The sequence below is a fragment of the Rutilus rutilus genome, assembly GCF_951802725.1.
Source record: "Rutilus rutilus genome assembly, chromosome: 12".
NCBI classification, from domain to species: Eukaryota; Metazoa; Chordata; class Actinopteri; order Cypriniformes; family Leuciscidae; genus Rutilus; species Rutilus rutilus.
In genome coordinates this window covers 34,212,467-34,232,716 of record NC_140217.1, presented here as the reverse complement: position 1 = coordinate 34,232,716, position 20,250 = coordinate 34,212,467, and the positions used below count along the sequence as shown (strand labels likewise).

Sequence of the window (20,250 nt, the reverse complement as noted above, 5' to 3'; positions counted from 1 at the left end):
CTCTTAAACCCTTATAAGTTCTTATATAACTATATTCATACTGCTTTCGTACCTTTTTGTACCATTTTAAACAAATAAGTTGGTTGAATGACTAAAAATATGAAGTGCTGTAACTAGCAATAGAATAATGAACAATGGTAAAAAATATATATTTTATCATGAATTTTGAGTAAAGACATTTATCTCAATTACTCAATTTGACCTGGAAAAACAAGCCTTTTCATAAAGAGATCAAAATATTTGATTAACTGTGTGTGTGTGTGTGTGTGTGTGTGTGTGTATATATATATATATATATATATATATAAAATTAATTATACATACATTATAATATACATTTTGATATATATATATTGAATATTAATAATATAATATTTGAATTAAATATAAATATAATTTATATAAAGATTATGCTTTTTTTTTTTTTTTTACATTAAGCCCCACAAAAAAAATCTAAATTACTTCATTTTCATTATAGAAAAGTTTTTATTTTTATTTTAAATCATTAATCCAGACCAAAAAAAAAAAAAAAAAAAAAAGCCACACGTCATCGACCCTACTAAATATGCATGCTTGGAACGCCGCTTTGACCAATCAGATTACAGGACCGGAACTAACTGTTTTAGAAAGACACACTGAGAAGAACAGTCTTGTGCTTCAGCTTCCAGTAACCAATCCTCGTCTTTCTTCGGCAGTCGTACAGAACCACAGCTCGGCGCTAGGATCCAGAGGGCAGGGCTTTGATTTCTCAACTAATTCCTCTGGCCAAACACGAAACGCTCTTATGCACAACTTCCTGGATAGAGAAGCGGACCGCGCTGAATGTGATTGAAGCGAGTGACTTTGTAGATGAGCGCGCGCGCGAGAGAGAGCCGCTGTACAGAAAAGGAACTGAACGAGCACGAGCGTCTGAAAGTGCCTCCGGTCGGGATTAACTTGAGAATGTAAAGAGAATGTAAAGGACGCCACAGAGAGCAGAAGTGTGCGCGGATTGTGGGCTGTCCGAAATGTCCCACGAAACAGGCACAAGATCTGTCGCCGGTCATTAAAATCGCCTTGGTCACTCTTAATTATTTTGGTTAGTCAAGTTAGTGTGTTTCCTTCCTTGACGCTCAATTTGATCCGCCATTCCGTGTTGCTCTAATTGCGCATTTGGACATGTGGAGACTGCGAGGATCGTGTCGTTTAGGGATGTTGTGTTTGACTTTATCAGCGCTTCTCATCCAACCCATCAGCTGTCATCCCGGTAAGAGAGGCCTTTGTGGTTAATATTTTATTATCGGATCGGTGATTGTGGGAGATTTCTCTGCAAAAAGTTCTGTTCAATGGGCAGGTGCATTCGTGTCGATCAGCGTCAGCGATCATAAGGCATTAAGAGTGATTATGTATGTGCATTGCAAAGCAAAATGATCATAACTGTTGCTGCTATAATTCACTGTTTTTAAAAGGTGCACATATGATTGAAGGTCAGTTTAGTGCTTTGTGACAGAAGTAAAGGCTTCAGTAAGAGCTCGCCTGGTCTCACGGACTTGATTGTTACCAAGGTGATGTCATCCAGGCTATGATGAATGGTATCCAGAAACTCATAGAATTGACTTCTATCAATATAATGTTTTATTTCCTTTTTTATTTTATTTGCAATTTGTTTGCATTCTTTTTTAAATTTTATTTAACAATTTTATTTAATTCCATTTATTTAGATTCTTTTAATTAATTTAATCTTAAATTATATTTTATTTCTGGCTTTTTATATCAGGCTGAAAGATTAGCGTTCAGTAATTCGCGTGCATGTCTTGTATTCTTGTGCATATGAAATTAATCTGAATTCTTTGTGTGTGAAGTTTTTAAGAAGTTCATCCAGTTTGTGAACAGATGGATTGCAGATGTTTTATCATTACAACAGCATCTTTGTTTTCTATCCATTCCATCACCTGCAAATTCTCTCATTTTATATTTAGTACCACTTAGATTTAACTTGTTTAATTGCTGCCTTAAATTAAATCTTCCATTTTGATCAGATGAATATATATATATATAAGCATACCAGGCTAAGTTGGTTTTTAGCTGCCAGTCTGACCATGTGAAAAATACCAGATGGGAAGACCAGCTAAGACCAACAAATCACCTTAGGCTGGTTTAAGCATGTAAATAGTTGCTGTGTTCAAATGTTAGTGACATATTTCGTGTAAATCTGATTCAGTTACCAAGTTGTATCAACTGGTTTTCCTAACCAGGGCTGTAACCATCATAGACATTGAAGGGGACTATTAAATATTTAGATTAGTAATTGACCAATATTACATTTATTTGATGCCCATGAATATGCGCTTTTATTAGGCCTATATTTCATAATTATCTGGATATATGATGTGAGAATATGATTTTTAATTGCATTCTCATCACATTACCGTTGTACTGAATCATAATGAATCATGTCAGCAATTACAGCCAAGAGAGACGTTATAAAGGCACTTCTTTTTGAACTTCACATATGCCAAATTTCCCTTTTAATCTGTTGCTCTTGGACACTCTTGACATCAAAAGGCATCCCAAGCAATAAGTCTGGCTGGAATAATGGAACATAACAAATTGAACAAACAGACCTTTTCGCCACTGCCGTAACAGCACTGAAATATAGGCTTGAAAATGTGTTGATCCTTTATTACTCATAGATAATAGCCTGTGTGGGTGAGCAGATGAACGGAACATGGCGGACATCGCAATTCAATGTTTCCTTTTCCTGTCCCAGGCCTCATTAGCTTTTGTTATACAGACACTCTCTTTTGTACACTCAAAGATCCTGTCCTTGTACTTCTATTAGTGGTATCATATTTCTATAGAAGCTGAGAGATGGTCTCTATGTAGGGCAATGGTTAAATTGCAAGTTTAGATAACCTCTAATGGTAACAGCCTGTTACATCAGCTTGCGTAATGTTTTATGAGAAGTTACATTTGACATCAAAATCAGAACAGATGTTTTATTCTTATTGAAGAGAGGCTGGCCACTGGGCACTTCTGACCCAAGGCCGTTCCCCATTGTCTTCTCCCAAGCTTCTCAGAAATGAAAGGGCACTTCATTATTTGTTTTAGGAAGGGTTGGGATTTCCGATTATATAATTATTTTTGTTTTTGAATTCCGTTTGAATTATATATTGTTTGTGTGGCTCTGATTTTGCTTGCATTGTGGAGACCAAATATAACAGCTTAAAACATACTATATAATGTCTTGTGAAAATGTAAAAATGCAGAATATCATTGAAGGTCCCCACTCCCAGTCCCCACCATGACAAACACTGCTGGGTAGTAGTAACTGATTATATGTAATCTGGATTAGGTTATCAGGTTCCAAAAATTGTGTAATTGTATTAAAATATGTTGTATAATGCATAATTCTTTATTTATCTTTTAAGTTTTCCTTTCTTAAAAAGCCTATTGCTTAATGCTTATATACAGGGGTTGGACAATGAAACTGAAACACTGGCCAATAAAGTGTTGGAGGTCTCATGCCTATATATGTGCCGTTCTTCACTGATTTTACATTCCATCAGTAGGACCAGAGTGTGAAGGTTGAATTAGCTGAGCAATAGCACAGCTGTACATAAAATATTGAAATCCACACAGCATAATGGGTGACATATATCAGAGCTCAAAAGAGGACAAATTGTTGGTGCACGTCTCACTGGCTCATCTGTAACCAAGACAGCAAGTCTCTGTGGTGTATCGAGAGCTATGGGTAATGTTGGCATATCACCACGTAGGATGAACCTCATCCAGCAGGGGTAACTGTTGATGCAAGAGAAAGCTGTCTGTCCAGGTACTAACCCAGGTTGTATCCAAAAAACATAAAACCACAGCTTTCCAACTGCAGATTTAAACGCACTCTTCGACTCTCCTGTTTCCACCAAAACTGTTCATCGAGAGCTCAAAGAGACAATGTTCGTGGTCGGGCTGCTTAAGCAAAACCTTTGGTCTCTCATGCCAATGCCAATTTTTTCAATGGTACCAACAGTGCAAATCTTGGTCTGTGGACAATGTGAAACATGTACTGTTCTCTGATGAGTCCACCTTCACTGTCTTTCCCACATCCATGCGAGTTACGGTGTGGAGAAGCCCCAAAGAGCTTCCCCAAAGAGCAGTGCAAATCTTGGGCTGTGGACAATGTGAAACATGTATTGTTCTCTGATGAGTCCACCTTCACTGTCTTTCCCACATCCATGTGAGTTACGGTGTGGAGAAGCCCCAAAGAGCTTCCCCAAAGAGCAGTGCAAATCTTGGGCTGTGGACAATGTGAAACATGTATTGTTCTCTGATGAGTCCACCTTCACTGTCTTTCCCACATCCATGCAAGTTACGGAGTGGAGAAGCCCCAAAGAGCCTTAATACCCGACTGTTGCTGTCCAGAGTGAAGCACGGGGTGGATCAGTGATGGTTTGGGCTGCTATATCATGGCATTTCTCTTCTGTGCTTGATTGGCGCGCAATACATACAGAAAGACTTGTGACAGAATGATTTGATGGTCATGAAAGTGAAGTTGAACATCTCCCATGGCCTGCACAGTCACACGATTTAAATATTTTGGTATTATGGAGGAGCAAAAAAAAAAAAAAAAAAAAAAATTTTCCTCCACCAGCATCACATAGTGACCTGGCCACTGTTCTTCAAGAAGAATGAATCCCTCTGGCCACTGTGAAGAACTTGTATCTGTCATTCCCAAGATGAATTGATGCTGTATTGGCCCCAAAAGGAGGCCCTACACCAGACCAATAAATTATTGTGGTCTAAAACTAGGTTTCATTCTCCAACCCCTGTATGTTTGGAAATTCTTTTAGATTTGTGGAACTGTACACACAGACCAGCCACTATAGTCAAGTAGCTGTAATTACATTGAAAATGGAGATGATTTGACCAATGCATTTACAGAAATCAATAATTTCAAATAGAGATCACGATTCTGAATAGACAACTAAACAAAATAACATGTAATTTACTAGAGGTTCTGACAAAATGTTAATTGCTGCAGTCTATCTGAAATGTTTGATTAATTTGAATGAATTATACAAAAAAAAAATCAGTTTGAATGAATGATTCAATGACGAATAAATGTTTTAACAGTCATGCGTCGCCACCTACTGGCGTAACAATGTAATCGATACTGTCGTTTGATCGTTTGCTCTATTTTGATCGCTTACGTAGTGTGTTTATATCAAAACTACAAACTTTTATGTCAGTACTGTGATCATTTGAATATTTGTAACACGGAAATAACGATGGATGAAAAGACGGTATCATACCTTGATAGAAATACTGCTTTCTCTAGGTCAATGGCAGCACAAACGCAAATTTGAATGTTCCAGTGTGATTTTGTCAAAGGTTTAATAGACACTACTAGCGTATCATTGTCATTTAAGAATGAGTTTGTGTGGGTATTTGAATTCAAGATCGCTATTTTTATTTTTAACGATTAATCGCACGGCTGTAATTTCTCTTTGTATTTTTAAATCGATATGGTACAAGATTTTACAACATAAGTTAGGTCAAAAGTAATCTAAAAATAGTCAAAAAGTAGTCAGATTACAGTATATTATCTCAAATATGTACTGTAATACATTATATTACTATTTTGTTTTGTTGTCATGTAGTAGGTTATACTAACTGCAAATTACAATTTGTCAGTATCTACCCTTCTCTGAAGACGTGTGTGTGTGTGTGTGTTTATGCAAGGGGCAGTACCACAGTCAGTCGCATGTCGACAGTTCACGTCTGAGCAGGTTTTGTGTAAAATTTAATGCACACCCTTGAGCTACACGCTCCTGGGCGTTTGTTGATGTGTTAAAACTATATCAGATGTGAAGTGGCAACTTTGCGAGTGTGTGCACCACTGGGCACGTGCAAAAGGTCAAAGATCCCCAACCCCTGTGGGTAGTGTCTATCATCTCTTCTGGGTTACACCACAGGAAGCTTCTGCTCGACACCAGTATCCATCAAGGGCCTCTTGTCAAAAGACACTGGATTTTCAATGCTCTACCTTGCCCTTCAGTCTTTGTTGCTACACTCTCGCTCTCTCTAATGAGGAGTCCTTTCCTGTGTGATTGAAAGGCAGTCGGCACAATAAAATCAGAAAAGAAGCCCTCTACTCCTCTGCCATTCTTATCCACCCATCACCAAATCCCTGACCTGCATACAAAGAGTCTGTAAAGCATTTAATTTAAAGCAGAGAGTAAAAAATCAATACGCAGGAAGCATTAAAAATAATGGGAAGCAGTGATCCAGATCAATATTTCATATCCATAGATGGGTGTGACTTTTACATATGTCACTGGCTCACTTTAGCGTGCATTTTACAGTCTTTTTAAACTGGATTGGAGTTTTGACTGTGGGCAAGCGCTTTAATAGAGTGTTTTAAAGTTTTAGTTCCCAGGAAGATCACTTCTGTTGTAACACACCTTTTAGACCCAGATATGGCTAATAAAACACTGGCATCTCTCTCACAGTTTGTAATTCCTTTCCATGGTTGGAATTCAAGTATAAAGCCGTGATGATTTTACTAGACACCTTTAGATATGGATATGGTATGATTCTGCATCTGTTGTCTTTTATTCTAGAATTCTGCGGTGTGTGTGTGTGTGTGCTTGTATCTGCTTCGTCAGCAGTATGTTGTCAGCAGGGGAAAGATTCAGGAGGGACGTCACCCCTCCTCCCATCTTAGTCCTTCTTTTACTCATTTTGCATAGTAATTTTTGACATTCATGTCTATTTGATCATGGCCATCACATCTGGCATTAAAACAACTCTTAAAGCTCTACATGATACATTTAACATATTTGTAGCAGATATGCACAATATACGAAGTAGATAATTATTGTTATCGTGTTATAGCAGCTTATCAATTCACAAAGTTTGGGGTAAAGAAATTAATACATATTCAGCAAGGAAGCATTAAATTGAACAAAAGTGACAGTAAACACATTTATAAATAAAGATATCCTGAATATATAAATCCTGAGTCCTGAAAAAATGTATCACCGTTTCCACAAAAATATTAGCTGCTGTTTTTTCAAAATTGATAATAATAAGCAATGTTTCTTTAACAAAGCAGCATATTAGAATGATTTATGAATGATCGCGTGAGACTGAAGACTGGAGCAATGATGCTGAAAATTCAGCTTTGATTAAATTACATTTTAAAATATATTACAATAGACAACGGTTACTTTAAATAGTAAGAGTAATTCATAATATTATTGTTTTTACTGTATTTCTGATCAATTAAATTTATCCTTAGTGAGACTTATTTGTTTTTGACTTGAGACTTTAAAAAACACAAAAAATTGCTTATTAAAGAACATTTAAAAATGACTTAGTGTGATTATTTGTTTTATATAACTCATGTTCATATAGGGTTTTTCTATGTATAAACTAGATGAATTTCTCCTGGCAGATTATACAATCCCTTTGGCATTGAAGGAGGGTAACTAGTGACCAGAATGTCATAGAGACTTTTATTTCGGCTAATAAGTGACCACCTACAGTAGCAACCACCCATAACACACATACAAGTTGTGGTCACTTAATTTTATCAAGGCAGTGGGTTTCCTCAAGTTAAGTAAGTTGACAGAACTCAGAAAAACGAGTTAGTTTTAAGGTAAGTAGATTGACATTAAGTAATTGCAATTTTAATAAAATTAAGTTAGTTTAACTTCAAATAAAAATTTATCACAACACATTTTCTTATGTTTTAATAACTTTTACTTGTCAGAGTAACTTGGAATTGTCAAGAACTTAATTTTTTCAATTACACATGAAGTTTATTTACTTTTCAACTGATCACCTTTTAACAGTGTTAGCAAGTCATGGCACTGCTCAAAAAAGCCTAATATCATAGGTTCCGCACTCACATTTTCTAATAATCAGAAACTTCCAGTGCATAAATCAGTGCAGTGATCTTTGTCTTGAAGATATTTCTTCTTAATGAGTGCAGTGGTTTTTGAAGATGTACTGCTTTTTCTCATAAAGTGTCTTCTGTTTTCTGTTCTCCACCGAAATCTATTCTAATTAGTGCTTTAAAAGACAAGGAAATGAGCATTTGTGTAACCCGCTCCTTATTCGAGACCTAGTTTTCTTGACTTCTTCACCAGCTGAGTGAGTAGACGCCCAGAGCAGATGAGATATTTACATTTTTATTGAGGTGCAGCACACAACTGGAGGCCAGGGCTCGGGTCAGAGATTCTTTAGCCACAAGCTCTCTGTGAGTCTTTTATCATATGTTTCCAATTGCCTCACGCTGCGCTTTGGATCTCCTGTGTGGTTGATGAAGGGCCTTGACCTGCCCGCATCCTTATATCGATTCCCAGCCCGACTGTCCAATCACCCGCACCGATGACACCACGAACCATGTTAAAAAGGGCTTAGGATGTTAGGAATGAAAGACTGTGATTTGGTTCTGCTGGTTCATAGGCGCCTTTGATGATACTGTTGCGCATGAGCGAGCTACTTAGCTGGAAGGCGGTCTCAAATGCATCATTTTATGTGAGTGGTACTTGTATAGAATCTAATTGCATGTATATTCAGTTCTGTGCAGACATGATAAACTCGTAATATGCGTAATATAGCTGTGTTTTGTAAGGACTGTGATTTTCAGAGATAACAATCTGATGGCAGTAATTGGATGTCAGTCCATGTAGCCTCTCGCCAGTGATTCGGTTAATTATACGTTATTTTAAGAGAGAGGTTATATTATTTTAATATGATGATTGATTAGTGGCCTTAATAGCCTGACAGCTTCTGAAGCCTTGGAGTGGATCTTTTTCTCACTCTCTGTCACACATTCACTCTGTCCTTCTTTTTCCTTCTCACTCACTCTCTTTCCTGACCGTAATACTTTTAAGATATAAAAGTATGAGAGATTTATCTCGCCCCTCGACTTGTTGGAAGCCCATCCAAAGTGCTCCGAGAAGTGGTAATTTCCTTTCCTCGGTATTACAGACAGTGCTGAGGTGGATGGACCTGTGCACAAAACACACACACTTTGTTCCCAGTGTCCTGTCTGTTCACATCCACAGAAAAACCCTTTTGTAGTTTATTTTGAAAACCATGAAGTGAAATATATATATATATAAATAAATATAAATGTATGTATATGTTGTTATTGAATAATATGTAAACTATATTTTGTAATAGGCTATATAGACATGCTCAGGGCTTAACAAAAAGGATTATATTTATTTATTTATTTAATTATTGTTGAGCCTTGATTATTGCGAAACTGTTTGTGATAACATCACATCATCTTAAACCTGCTAATGTGAGATTGTTTTGCCTGCCCTTTATAGTTAGTGCTTTACAGCAGGCAAAACATGTGATTTAAGAGCTGCTTTTTGAGTAGCCTTTAAATTTGATCAAGAGTCTTTAGAAAACATTATAAGATTACAGCTTCTCTAAGGTGATAAAAACACAATCAGTCTCAACAAGCATCACATTACATTGACATTTTTTGTCAAACCACAACAAACCACAATGAATACGTGTAAAACAATAAAATAAACAGAATACTTAAGCTGTTTTCTCAGAGCAATATTTGAAAAAAATATTTTGGTGATTACATTTTTTTCCTTCATTTTTGTGGTTTATAGAGAAGATTTTGCTAGTCTGACCATGTTTCCCACCTTAACACGTAGCTCAATGTGTTCAAACGGAACCACTAGATCATTGTTTTGGTCATTGTAATATTACACAAGATTTTCTTAGGTAAAAATTCACCCAAAATTGCATTGAGCAAGTGTATGGTTTTGCCCTGCCCTGTTTCACTACAGTAAACCTACAATAATGATGTGTATTTAGTGGAAAATTTCAGGTTTACATAATTTTGTCCTTGCATGTTTATGTCATGTCTGTAAGTAACTTGAAATGTAATGTGCGAGATGCCAGAGTTATGCAGTGCAAGGTCTAAAGAAGTCTGAAGAAAGTTTTTTGACTTAAAGGCCCCCAATTCTCAAAGACAGTTTTGAAGGCAATGCGTTAAAATAATGAAACTAAATAATTATAAATTAATTACAATGATTAAAGTCCATATTTTCCAGATGTTCCAATAGCTTTATGTTCTTTAGTGTTTATGATTTTTATTACTGTATTATATTATTATTGTATAATTATTATAGAAATTTTAATGACTTAAGATTTTATTAATTTCCATGACTTTTCCGCATGTTTTTAAATCCCCACAAATATGCATATTCCTTAGGTTGAGGTTACTTTAAAACATTTGAAATATTCATAGAAAAACACAGACTTGCATGTACAAATTAAAATAATTTTTCTTACAAAAAAAATTACACTTTATAAACACCAGTATTTCTCAACCAGGGGCCCAGGGCCCATTAAACCGACTAAAACTTAAGATTTTAATTTGTTTTATTTATGACCAAATAAAAAAACGGTCAGTTTTTCTCACTGTCTTGGAAAACCTGGATTTAGTTTCGGTTAGAAACCTAGATGAAAATCAGTAGATGGAACCTTTATGGTTCTGTGATTATGTGTGTCCTTGTAAAGGTTGTTACACACTCACTCACTCAATTGCTTGATAATTAATGGTGAAAACGTGTTTGCCCTTTCCTCAAACCTATAACATATGATTAATCCACCTAATGGATTTGCCCAAGCTTTTGATAGACTCAGTCAGTGGAGCGTTTAGCTACTATAGCTGGTAAGTCCTCAGTGTTAGCTTTTGGCAGCTTTAGTGATGGTTACCGGTCTGAGAGACTCCGTCTATAGGGATCTTAATTACACCGTAATTATCTTTCACACCGGGCAGATGTTAAGGCATTCTCTGCTCTTAATAGCCTCAATGGAATTTTACATTATGCCGTCTACTTTGCCATTTTCATTTTATTCATGAAGGATCACGTAATTCTCAAGTGGAACCCTACGAAGAAGTCTATAAATCGGCGGTTTCTCTGTCTGCGGTGTCTGTTTAAACGTTGGCTTTTCTACACAGGAAGTTATACTGTATTGCTGTTTAAAATAGGTCAGTCTTCTACTAAACAATGAAACAATAGGCCATCACTTGTTCCATAAATACAGGATAAAGCCAGGATGTTGGGAGTTTGCGAACACAATGTGGGCTGGCTTGCTTTGACTCCAGACTTTCGTGGTGCAGGGTCCACCTTGTCCCCTGCCTTTTGCTTTAATACTATAGATAGGATCTTTTCTTCCTTTTGGGCATTGATTTATCCTCGATTGAGTGAATAAGGAAGGACAAAGGTTTGGTACTTATATCTGAGATTTTACAGATTAAGTTACAATAGGCCATCTCTTTGAATGGTGAGGCAAAGGAAGCCATTCCCACCTTCTCTTTTTTTTTCTTTTTTTTTTTAAACAGGTGTGCTATTATTTTTAAGTGATCAAATTGATCATTTTCATCTGGCTGACAAATAATTAAAACAGTCCCATAGACTTGCAGCATAACAAGCTGTTTTACAGCTAAATGTGAAAATAAGATGGTTAGACTTGGGTTTGGGATCTTTTGAATTACAAGAAACTGCCAATTTCTGAACACCTTAGCAACAACCTAGCAACACTCTAATAGCCTAGCAACTCCCTAGAAACCACATCTTTGAATACTGTATATTTTTTTTGGCAACTGGTCAGAACTCATGCAATACTGTAACACTAAACCCTTTATAACACCCTATGAATGATTTAGATCACTTTAGCAATGACTACAAATGTATCATATTTTGTTTTGAATAATTTCTGAACACCTTAACAACCACCCATAACACGCTAGCAATGCCACTGAAACTGCTCACAAAACAACAACAATGCAAGGCCCTGATTTACTCACGGCGAAGTTCTTTTTCGTTTTTCGCTTAGGGGTAAAACGAAGTTCGAAATACTTGAGCGGTGATATACTGTTGAGCGGCGGTTAGATGAATATGTAAATATGTGAATATTTTTAAATAAAGCATACGAAAAGCATCTGATCATAGCAACAATATGTTGGCACAAACTCTGCAATTCGGCACGCTAGTATAGTCACATCACGTTTATTTCTATATAGCACTTTATTTTGCTTGAAATCAAGCAGCTTTACCGTATTAAACATGAAAAACAGTGTCAGTGTCACGTTTCATCCGAAGTACAACTTCATTTTCTACTATAAAGCGTCTCTCCAGTGTGTTCATGTTCATGTCAGTGTGACATCTGATCTTGACGAACTGAACAGGAGAAATGAACCTACCTATTACATAATCGCCACGGACCAATGGTAGTACAAAGATGTTTGCCAGCCGTAGCGAACTTTTCCTGTTTCGAACTCCAAACAAAGTAAATTTTGGCCTTATTTTCCTAATTTACCGAAATTATGTCATATCAGTTTGTTCTTCGATTTGGCTTGAAGTATATCGGGGCCTTTAGCATACTTGCTGTATATTCTTTGCTCAGAACTTTGGTAATCGGCCAGAATTGTAGGAACTGTGAAGCAACACCTTACAACAATATACACTAGAAACAATTTATAACACTTTTGCAATGACTTTGCATGTTAATTTTTCACTCATATTTTTGTTTTTTTTATGTGTTAAAAATCGTATCTGAAAAAAAAAAAAAAACCCTCATTGACTGACGCAGGGCTTTCAGCCATATCTAGGGAATCAGAATATCATAGGCTTAGGTTAAGACTCTTTTGAACTGGGGCTGTTATAAACCACCTAGGAATTAAGTCCCTTGAAACCATTCAGAACACCTTACCAAGGGCTAGCCTATAGACCTTATGTAGCCCCGCCCCTTTTCAGCGCTGCGCTCGTTGTCTTTTGACTTCCGGCCTGTATTTTCACAGCGATCTTGCGTATTTATGAATGAACGGCTCAAAAAGCTATATTTGCAATGCCTTTGCATAATTTCAAAAAAAAAAATTTGCACCGATATTTTCACTATTTTGACACTTTTTGTGTCTGGCAGGAAAAAAAACCCATAGACTTAAGCTGACAGAGGGATCAGAATATCATGTAGTCTTGGGAGTGGGCTCTTTTGATTTGAAGACAATACCTAGCAATCATTCAGAACACCTAGCAGCCACTAGCAACACCTTCAAAACCATTCAGAACATATTAGCATTTGCTTAGCAAATAGTGGGAAAGTTGTCAGGGATTGTGGTGATGTTTTTGCAGTAGGCAATCACCACTCACATTTTCTTATAAAGTTTAGTTTGTATTATATTTTTAGGAAATATGCACATTTCTGATGCAACTTAATATGCCCTGCTCTGCCATACAAAGCTCTCAACCGCAGTTCGAAAATGGTTTAGTAATTAAGCTCTTCCTATTATAGCGATTTCACAGTTTGTAAGCTGGTTTCACACACAATGACACATAATCTCGGGTCAGCTCTTTAACCTGACAGCTTTTTTTAGATGATCTCCACTGGGTCAACAACTGGCAAATGTAAACAACCGCAAAAATAGATTATGAAGCCAGAGCGCGGAAGCGGAGGCCCAGTTAAATATAACTCAAGAGAGCTTCACGGTCGGCTCTCGATTCTCTCTTTGAAAAGCCGCTGCAACAAAAGTAGATTATATTTCTTTGTGGACACAAAGAAAAATCACTCACATGCCGAATCGTTTATCAAAGGATTGTCTGCACAGAACAAACCACCAACCAAGGGTTATCGCTGCCGTTTATTTGCCATGCACGTCAGGTGCTTTAGGTAGGAGGGTGGAGCCGTGCATCTATTATACTTTTCTGACCTTTTCCGCTTCTAGGTCTGTGCGTGCCATGTTTGCCCTTTAAAGAATTGCTTTAGAACACAGTGTAAATGTCCACTGTGCCATTTAAGGATGTTTGTGCCACGGATTTAGAGCTTGATCAGTAAAGGTCGACAAAGAGAGGGATTGTTAAGTAAGTTGAGTAGTGCAAATGATGGACTCACCTGCTGTGACCTTGCGTGTTGAATTAGGATGTTTATTTTCTTGTTTTACCTTTTTTTTTTTTAACCTCTTGAAAATGGTTTGCACCTGAAAGCGCATGATTGCTTCTAACTGAAAGTCCATTTCACTTAAAACAAAAATGATATAGCCTATAAACATAAACTTATAAACAAATGCCACAACATATTTTTGTATTTTAGCATAAAACAGAGTTTGACCAGCAATGATAAACAAACACAGATGTCTCAGCGTTTGATGCTAAATCATGTGAACGTTATTTTTTTCTGTATGGGTGTTGTAAAGGCTGCATGTTTTGCTGTAGTTATTATAGCGGCTATTCAAAAATGCACAGCCTGATGGAAAAAAAATCTTAAAATGAAATATCACTTAGCCATTGCAATACATTACGGTTGATGAGAACCGTGTCACGACTGCATCAGCATTTTAGCGTGTCTTTATTTTAACCATGTTTATTTGTCAAAAAAGGGCCATGGTGGGTGTTTCGGCTTAATTAAACCTCTGAGTTCTCATGTTAAAGTGTGACGGGCTATTTTCAGCACACCTAGTGGGAGTATGGGTTGTTTATGTATTATGCTGAGAAGTCCGCCGAGAAGCTTATGTGTGCATGGTAACAGTAGCATTATACTGTCCTTTATTAACAAATTACCAAAACTAACTGCAATATTTAGTTCTGATTGGATTTTGTCTTCTATAAGGAGTTTTTTTGTTTGTTTTTCCAGATAAGAAATTCAGGACACCCTGGCTGGATATTTTTATTTTATTATTTTGTTGAAAGAAAGAAAGAAATTAATACTTTTATGGTAACACTTTACAATACTGTTCATTAGTTAACATTAGTTCATGTATTAACTAACATGAACTAACAATGAGAAATACATTTGTACAGTATTTATTAATCTTTATTAATGTTAATAAAAATACAACTGTTCATTGTTAGTTTATGTTAGTTCACAGTGCATTAACTAATGTTAACGAATACAACCTTTGATTTTAATAACGTATTAGTAAATGTTGAAATTATTATTAACTTAATGCTGAAGAAGTATTGTTCATTCTTAGTTCATGTTAACTCAGATAGTTAACTAATGTTAACCAATGAACCTGATTGTAAAGTGTTACCAATTTTATTCAGGACGGATGCATTAAATAGATCAAATGTGACAATATAGACGTAAAAAATGCTACAAAAATGCTGTTCTTTTAAACTTCATATTCATCAAAGAATCCCAAACAAAAGGTTTACACAGAATATTAAGCACAACTGTGTTTAAAATTGATAATAACAAGAAATCACCAAATCAGCATGCATACTTTTCTAGTATGTAACCACTCAGAACACCTGATCTTGAGTCAGGAATAATGTGTTTCAATTTTTAAATAACATTTTAAAGTGTTTAACTAAAAAAATGTTGACTTCCACCTACCACCCAAAAAATGTCAGATGGTACAGCCAAATATTATATAAGTGTATAAATCTTAGCAAAATAACCATTAGAGTGTCTTAATGTGCCGCCCAACAACACCTTAGCAACTACATAGAAACATGCAATGTTTTACATGGGCAAACACCTCTCACATTTTCTTCATAAAATGTAAAAAATCATAGTTAGGCATGTTATGTCATCGGTAAAAAAATATATTGTATAGTTAAACATATAGTAGATGTAACAGTTGTGTGTAAGAGGACATCTCACATCTGCTAACAACACCTGCGTGTCCTTGCGTGTTCGCTTTTACCCATGTGTAGGTTGCCCAGGTTACCCGTTATGTTGATGTTTGTGAGTTCAGAGGGAGCAGTCCCTCTTTAATGTCATGTTTAGCGGCACTGAACTGCATAAACGCACCTGGCATCCCAATCTGCCAGTGCACATATTGCCTGTCTCTTGTATCCCTCCTGCCTCATAACAACAAGCCCACCACAGGCACACACAGCTCACCTTTAGCAAGCCATCTTTCATCCACTTTATTTGCGATCTCCTTACCGCGTCAAACGCCAGACATGCAAACATGTCCCCTCAGAGGACTGGCTTGCTGAGGTGGCGCCTGCCGGCTGGTAGCTACTGTTTTAAAGGCCCACGGGAAAAGACTTCAAACAAGCCTTGCGTTAGCACTAAGGTATCGAGTCCATTATTTTAGGTCGGAACCTAATGTTTACCCTTTGCAACGAGCGATGAGAAAATCATTACAGGTTAGTGTTCCCTATTCATAACCTTTGAATGCTTTCTGATAGCTTTCACACATGCTAATTGTCTGCCATGCCAGTACAACGCTCTACGTAGTCTGTTGCTGTCCATCAGGGATTAAACAATAAACAAACCCAGACAGGTCGCTAACCAATGAGAGCAGCTCTAATTGCTTACTAACCAATAAGAGTGGACGTAATTGCTGCAATGGAGGGAATCGACTTAGTGCAGCCACTAATTAATCTCCAAAGTAATGATGCAAGTGAGGGCAAGAGCAGAGCGAAGGATTGGAAAATCTGTTTATGCAAGAGTAGCAGCACCAGGGTGTCTTCGCCCCAGAGACCCAGTCACTTTAAGACACTTTGAAGTGAGATAAAATGAGGAATTGCACTTCAGTTCTGAGATCTGAAAAGAATTTATGAAGAAGCTTTTATTCAGCAAAATATATTTAAGCAAAAAAATAAATAAAAAGCTGTTCTTCTAAACGTTCTATTCAGAATCCTTAAAAAATGTATCAGTTTCCACAAAAATATTAAGCAGTTTTTATAATGTTAAAATATTAAAATGTTTTAAATATTAAAAACTAATGTTTTCAACATTGAAAATAAGAAACATTTCACATTAGCATAACAGAATGACTTCTGAAGGTTTTAGTTTTTAACATTTACAATATTATTTGTAAAATTCATAGTATTTTAAATAGTATTTCCTGCAGGGAACTGTATCTATTAGTTGAGCCATCGACCATTTTCGTAAAATGCGTCATTTAATATTTCATGTCGAATCTTTAGCCAAATTAGATTGGGAATTCACCAAAATGTATGGTTTGTATTGTTAGTCCTGGAGAATTGACACAAGCTTTATTTCACCTGCCACATAACATTTTCTTTTATATATACAAAAAAAGTTGTCACGTTTCAATCACAGGCAGCCAAGTAAAGATTGTTTTTAATGATTGTGATAATAAATGCTTTAAGCTAAATAAAAAATGATGCACAGTTTGCTAGATGAAGTGGGCAGCACAGCTTAAGTACAAGCTTCATTTTATAAATCTAAAATAACTTGTTTTATTCAAGTCAAAAATAATAAATTTGACTACATTAGATTACATAAACTAAAATATTTTTTTAATCAAGTGAGGTATAGATATCTCCTTAAGACAGTAACTGTACATTTATAATGCATTTTTAGGTTCACATTTATTTATTTTTCTTCAGAGACCATTACTAGATGCACTTATAAATGCACTATAGTCACTTCCTGACATATGATCTGCCATATGGTTGAATAAAGCAGGAAAAGAAGCTCTTTATAGTTCAAGAGTTTCTTTAATTGTCTTGAAGAGACATAGGGGTCTCTCACCAGGAGGCTTTTGAAACACACGGAGCAAGATAAGCAATGTCTTTGCGAAGCCAAAGGGAGGATAGTGGGGTATACCAGAAACAGAAACGTGTACTTTTAGGGTACTGCTGCTTGAAATATTAATGTCTAGAAGAAGTCCTATCCTATAAGCCCCAGAATCTATCTTTCTGATGCACACCAGGAGGTGTACACTTCAATACTTCTGATTCCATCCCATCATCCTCAGCAGTTCCTGGTACAGTGAACTCTGCCCACCTCTCCAACATGTTTCATCATAAGAAGTGGAAATGCGTATATATTTAATTTCATTCTTTACAGTAAGGTACAGTTCATTGTCCTTATTTCCATAATCTAATCGAATTAATCCATTGGAATCTGATCTCTGCACAGGATTCCATGGACAAGGCCCATAGTGCACTGTTAAAGGCATTTTCTCTCTCTCTCACCCATTACTCCAGTTTTCAGTGTCACATGATCCTTAATTACATGATCTTAATTACACCGAAATTTTTAATAGCAGTGTATCACTTTTTCCACAAAAATATTTAGCAGCACAACTGTTTTAAACATTGACAGTAACAAGTAATATTTCCTGTGCACCAAATCAGCATTTTAGAATAATTTCTAAAGTATCATGTGTCACTAGGGTTGCAAAATTCTGGGAATTTTCAAAGATGGAAACTTTCCATAGGAATTAATGGGAATTTAAGGGAATTAACAGGAATTTATGGGAATAAATGGGAATTTTCAAAGTTGAGGGTTGGCTCTTCATAGGTAACTTAAATATAGTTGAGGAAAGTATATTTTAGCATAATCTTGACTAAAACAAACAGATGCCATTCAAATACACTTGAATATATATATGGGGGGGGGGGGGGGGGGGGGGGTACACATAAGAGATCTATCCGTCTCTTATGTGTACAGTTACTTTCAGAGTGGACGCGCAAGCGGTTGCCGTGGTAATGAATATTTCCAAAATTCCTCAGCTTAACTTCCCATGGAAATTTACCGGAAACTCTCCGGAAATTTACCGGAAACTTTCCGGAAATTTACCGGAAATTTTCCGCCCCTTTGCAACCCTATGTGTCACCAAAGACAGTATATGATTGTTCATATATATATATATATATATATATATATATATATGTGTGTGTGTGTACAGTTATGTTGTTATTTACAATTATGAACAAATACGCTGTTTGTAACTTTTCAGTTATTTTGTTATAGCTGATTTTACTTGAGTGAAAAAGAATAGCCCCAACAACAGTGCATCATTAAAATGACTGCGTTTTAGACAGACACCCACAGTTAAGCAATCATTACTCGGGGTGTGAATTTGTAAGACAGCTGTGAAAATGAAGACGAAAGGCTATTGAGGAAAAGTTTCAGATAAACAAAGGCATATATGAGAAAAGAAAATCTCCATCAATCTCCATGTGGATTAGATGCCCCAGAGAGCACGTTTTGTTCAGTTATCAGAAAGTCAGCTACTGCTGCTCCGAAAAGACTGTCCCTCAAAACCCTGCATGCAGATGGAGACTTATGAAAGAAGCCACAAAGAGCCCAATAATCACTTTGAAGCAGCCACAGAGCTCAGGAGCTGGGAACAGAATAAAGGTGCACTAGTCAACCATATAAAGAGCTCTGTAGAGCATGGCCTTTAGTTGGGATGTTGGCACAGATGGATGAATGGTTTGTTCAAAATACTGCAAGGAAAGTTGTTCAAGTTTGCTGTAAAATCATTCATCTTTAAGCAGTATAGTGATCTCCAATATTAGGGTTATTAATAATTAAATGAATAAATATGAATTAATATTGCGGATCTATTTTGAAAGCATTGAAATCTGAATAACAACCTGGAGCAAGATGTGGAACTTGTATATATTTGCCCCAAAAGATGAAAAGCTGTCATTGATTATGAAAATTAGAAAGCTTATAGATTTGCAAATATTGGTCATTATGACCTAACAGCTTAGTTTTGGATGAAAGCCCTGCATAAATGAGTATATGTAATTGCAGAAATATTCTTAATAACAACAGTGACCAAACGTTATAAAATGCTGTACATTTTTGAACTTCAGTGCTTTCAAATATTAAAAATCTCATATCCTGTACAGCAGCCCATATTTAGTATTTATTTATGAATGCATAAATAATGTGTGTAACAATTAAGTTTAATCTAATTGCATTTTATAACAAAAATATAAACATATAAAAGTGTCAATTAACTTTTAAAGAAATAATGTTTTTCAAGCAAATCATTTCACAAAAGCGTTTTTTTTTTAAATCAAAAAGTTTGGGGTTGGTAATATTTTTTTTTTTATAATTTTGAAAGGCCAACAGTAATATTGTGAAATATTATTACAATCTAAAAAAGTTTTCTATATGAATATATTATAATATATATTTATTATTATTTATTTATTTATACTGTATATATTTTGGTGGAATTCTTCAGGATTATTTGATTAGTATGTTCTGAAGAAAAGCATATTTAAAATAGAATTTTTTTATTTCTTTAACAATGTAAAAGTCTGTCACTTCAGACAGATCAACTTAACTTTTGAACGGAAGTATATGCTGTTAAAAAGACCAAACGTATTTGAGCACTTTCTGCTTGCCAAATGTTACATAGCGATCTTAAGTGTGAATTAAGTGTCCAGGTAATTTTTCAGACCACTGTAGAAAAAAACTAATTGTACTTTTGCAAAGGACTGCAGAGTATAAGCACAAATGCATGCCAATTATAACTCTCATTCTGTTGGT

The 20,250-nt window shown here is 35.9% G+C and overlaps 1 protein-coding gene across 2 annotated transcripts in view; it reads left to right on the top strand.

The window, feature by feature from the left end:
• The first annotated feature begins 619 nt into the window (after positions 1 to 619).
• Positions 620 to 20,250, top strand: part of ca16b (carbonic anhydrase XVI b) — a 90,332-nt gene continuing 70,701 nt past the window's right edge. The window contains exon 1 of one of the 2 annotated variants that reach the window (XM_084426504.1): positions 620 to 1,246. In XM_084426504.1, the coding sequence (XP_084282630.1) occupies positions 1,159 to 1,246 (88 nt within the window). In that variant the 5' untranslated portion in view covers positions 620 to 1,158. The remainder of the gene's footprint in view (positions 1,247 to 20,250) is intronic. The other variant, XM_084426505.1, reaches the window with a different exon arrangement.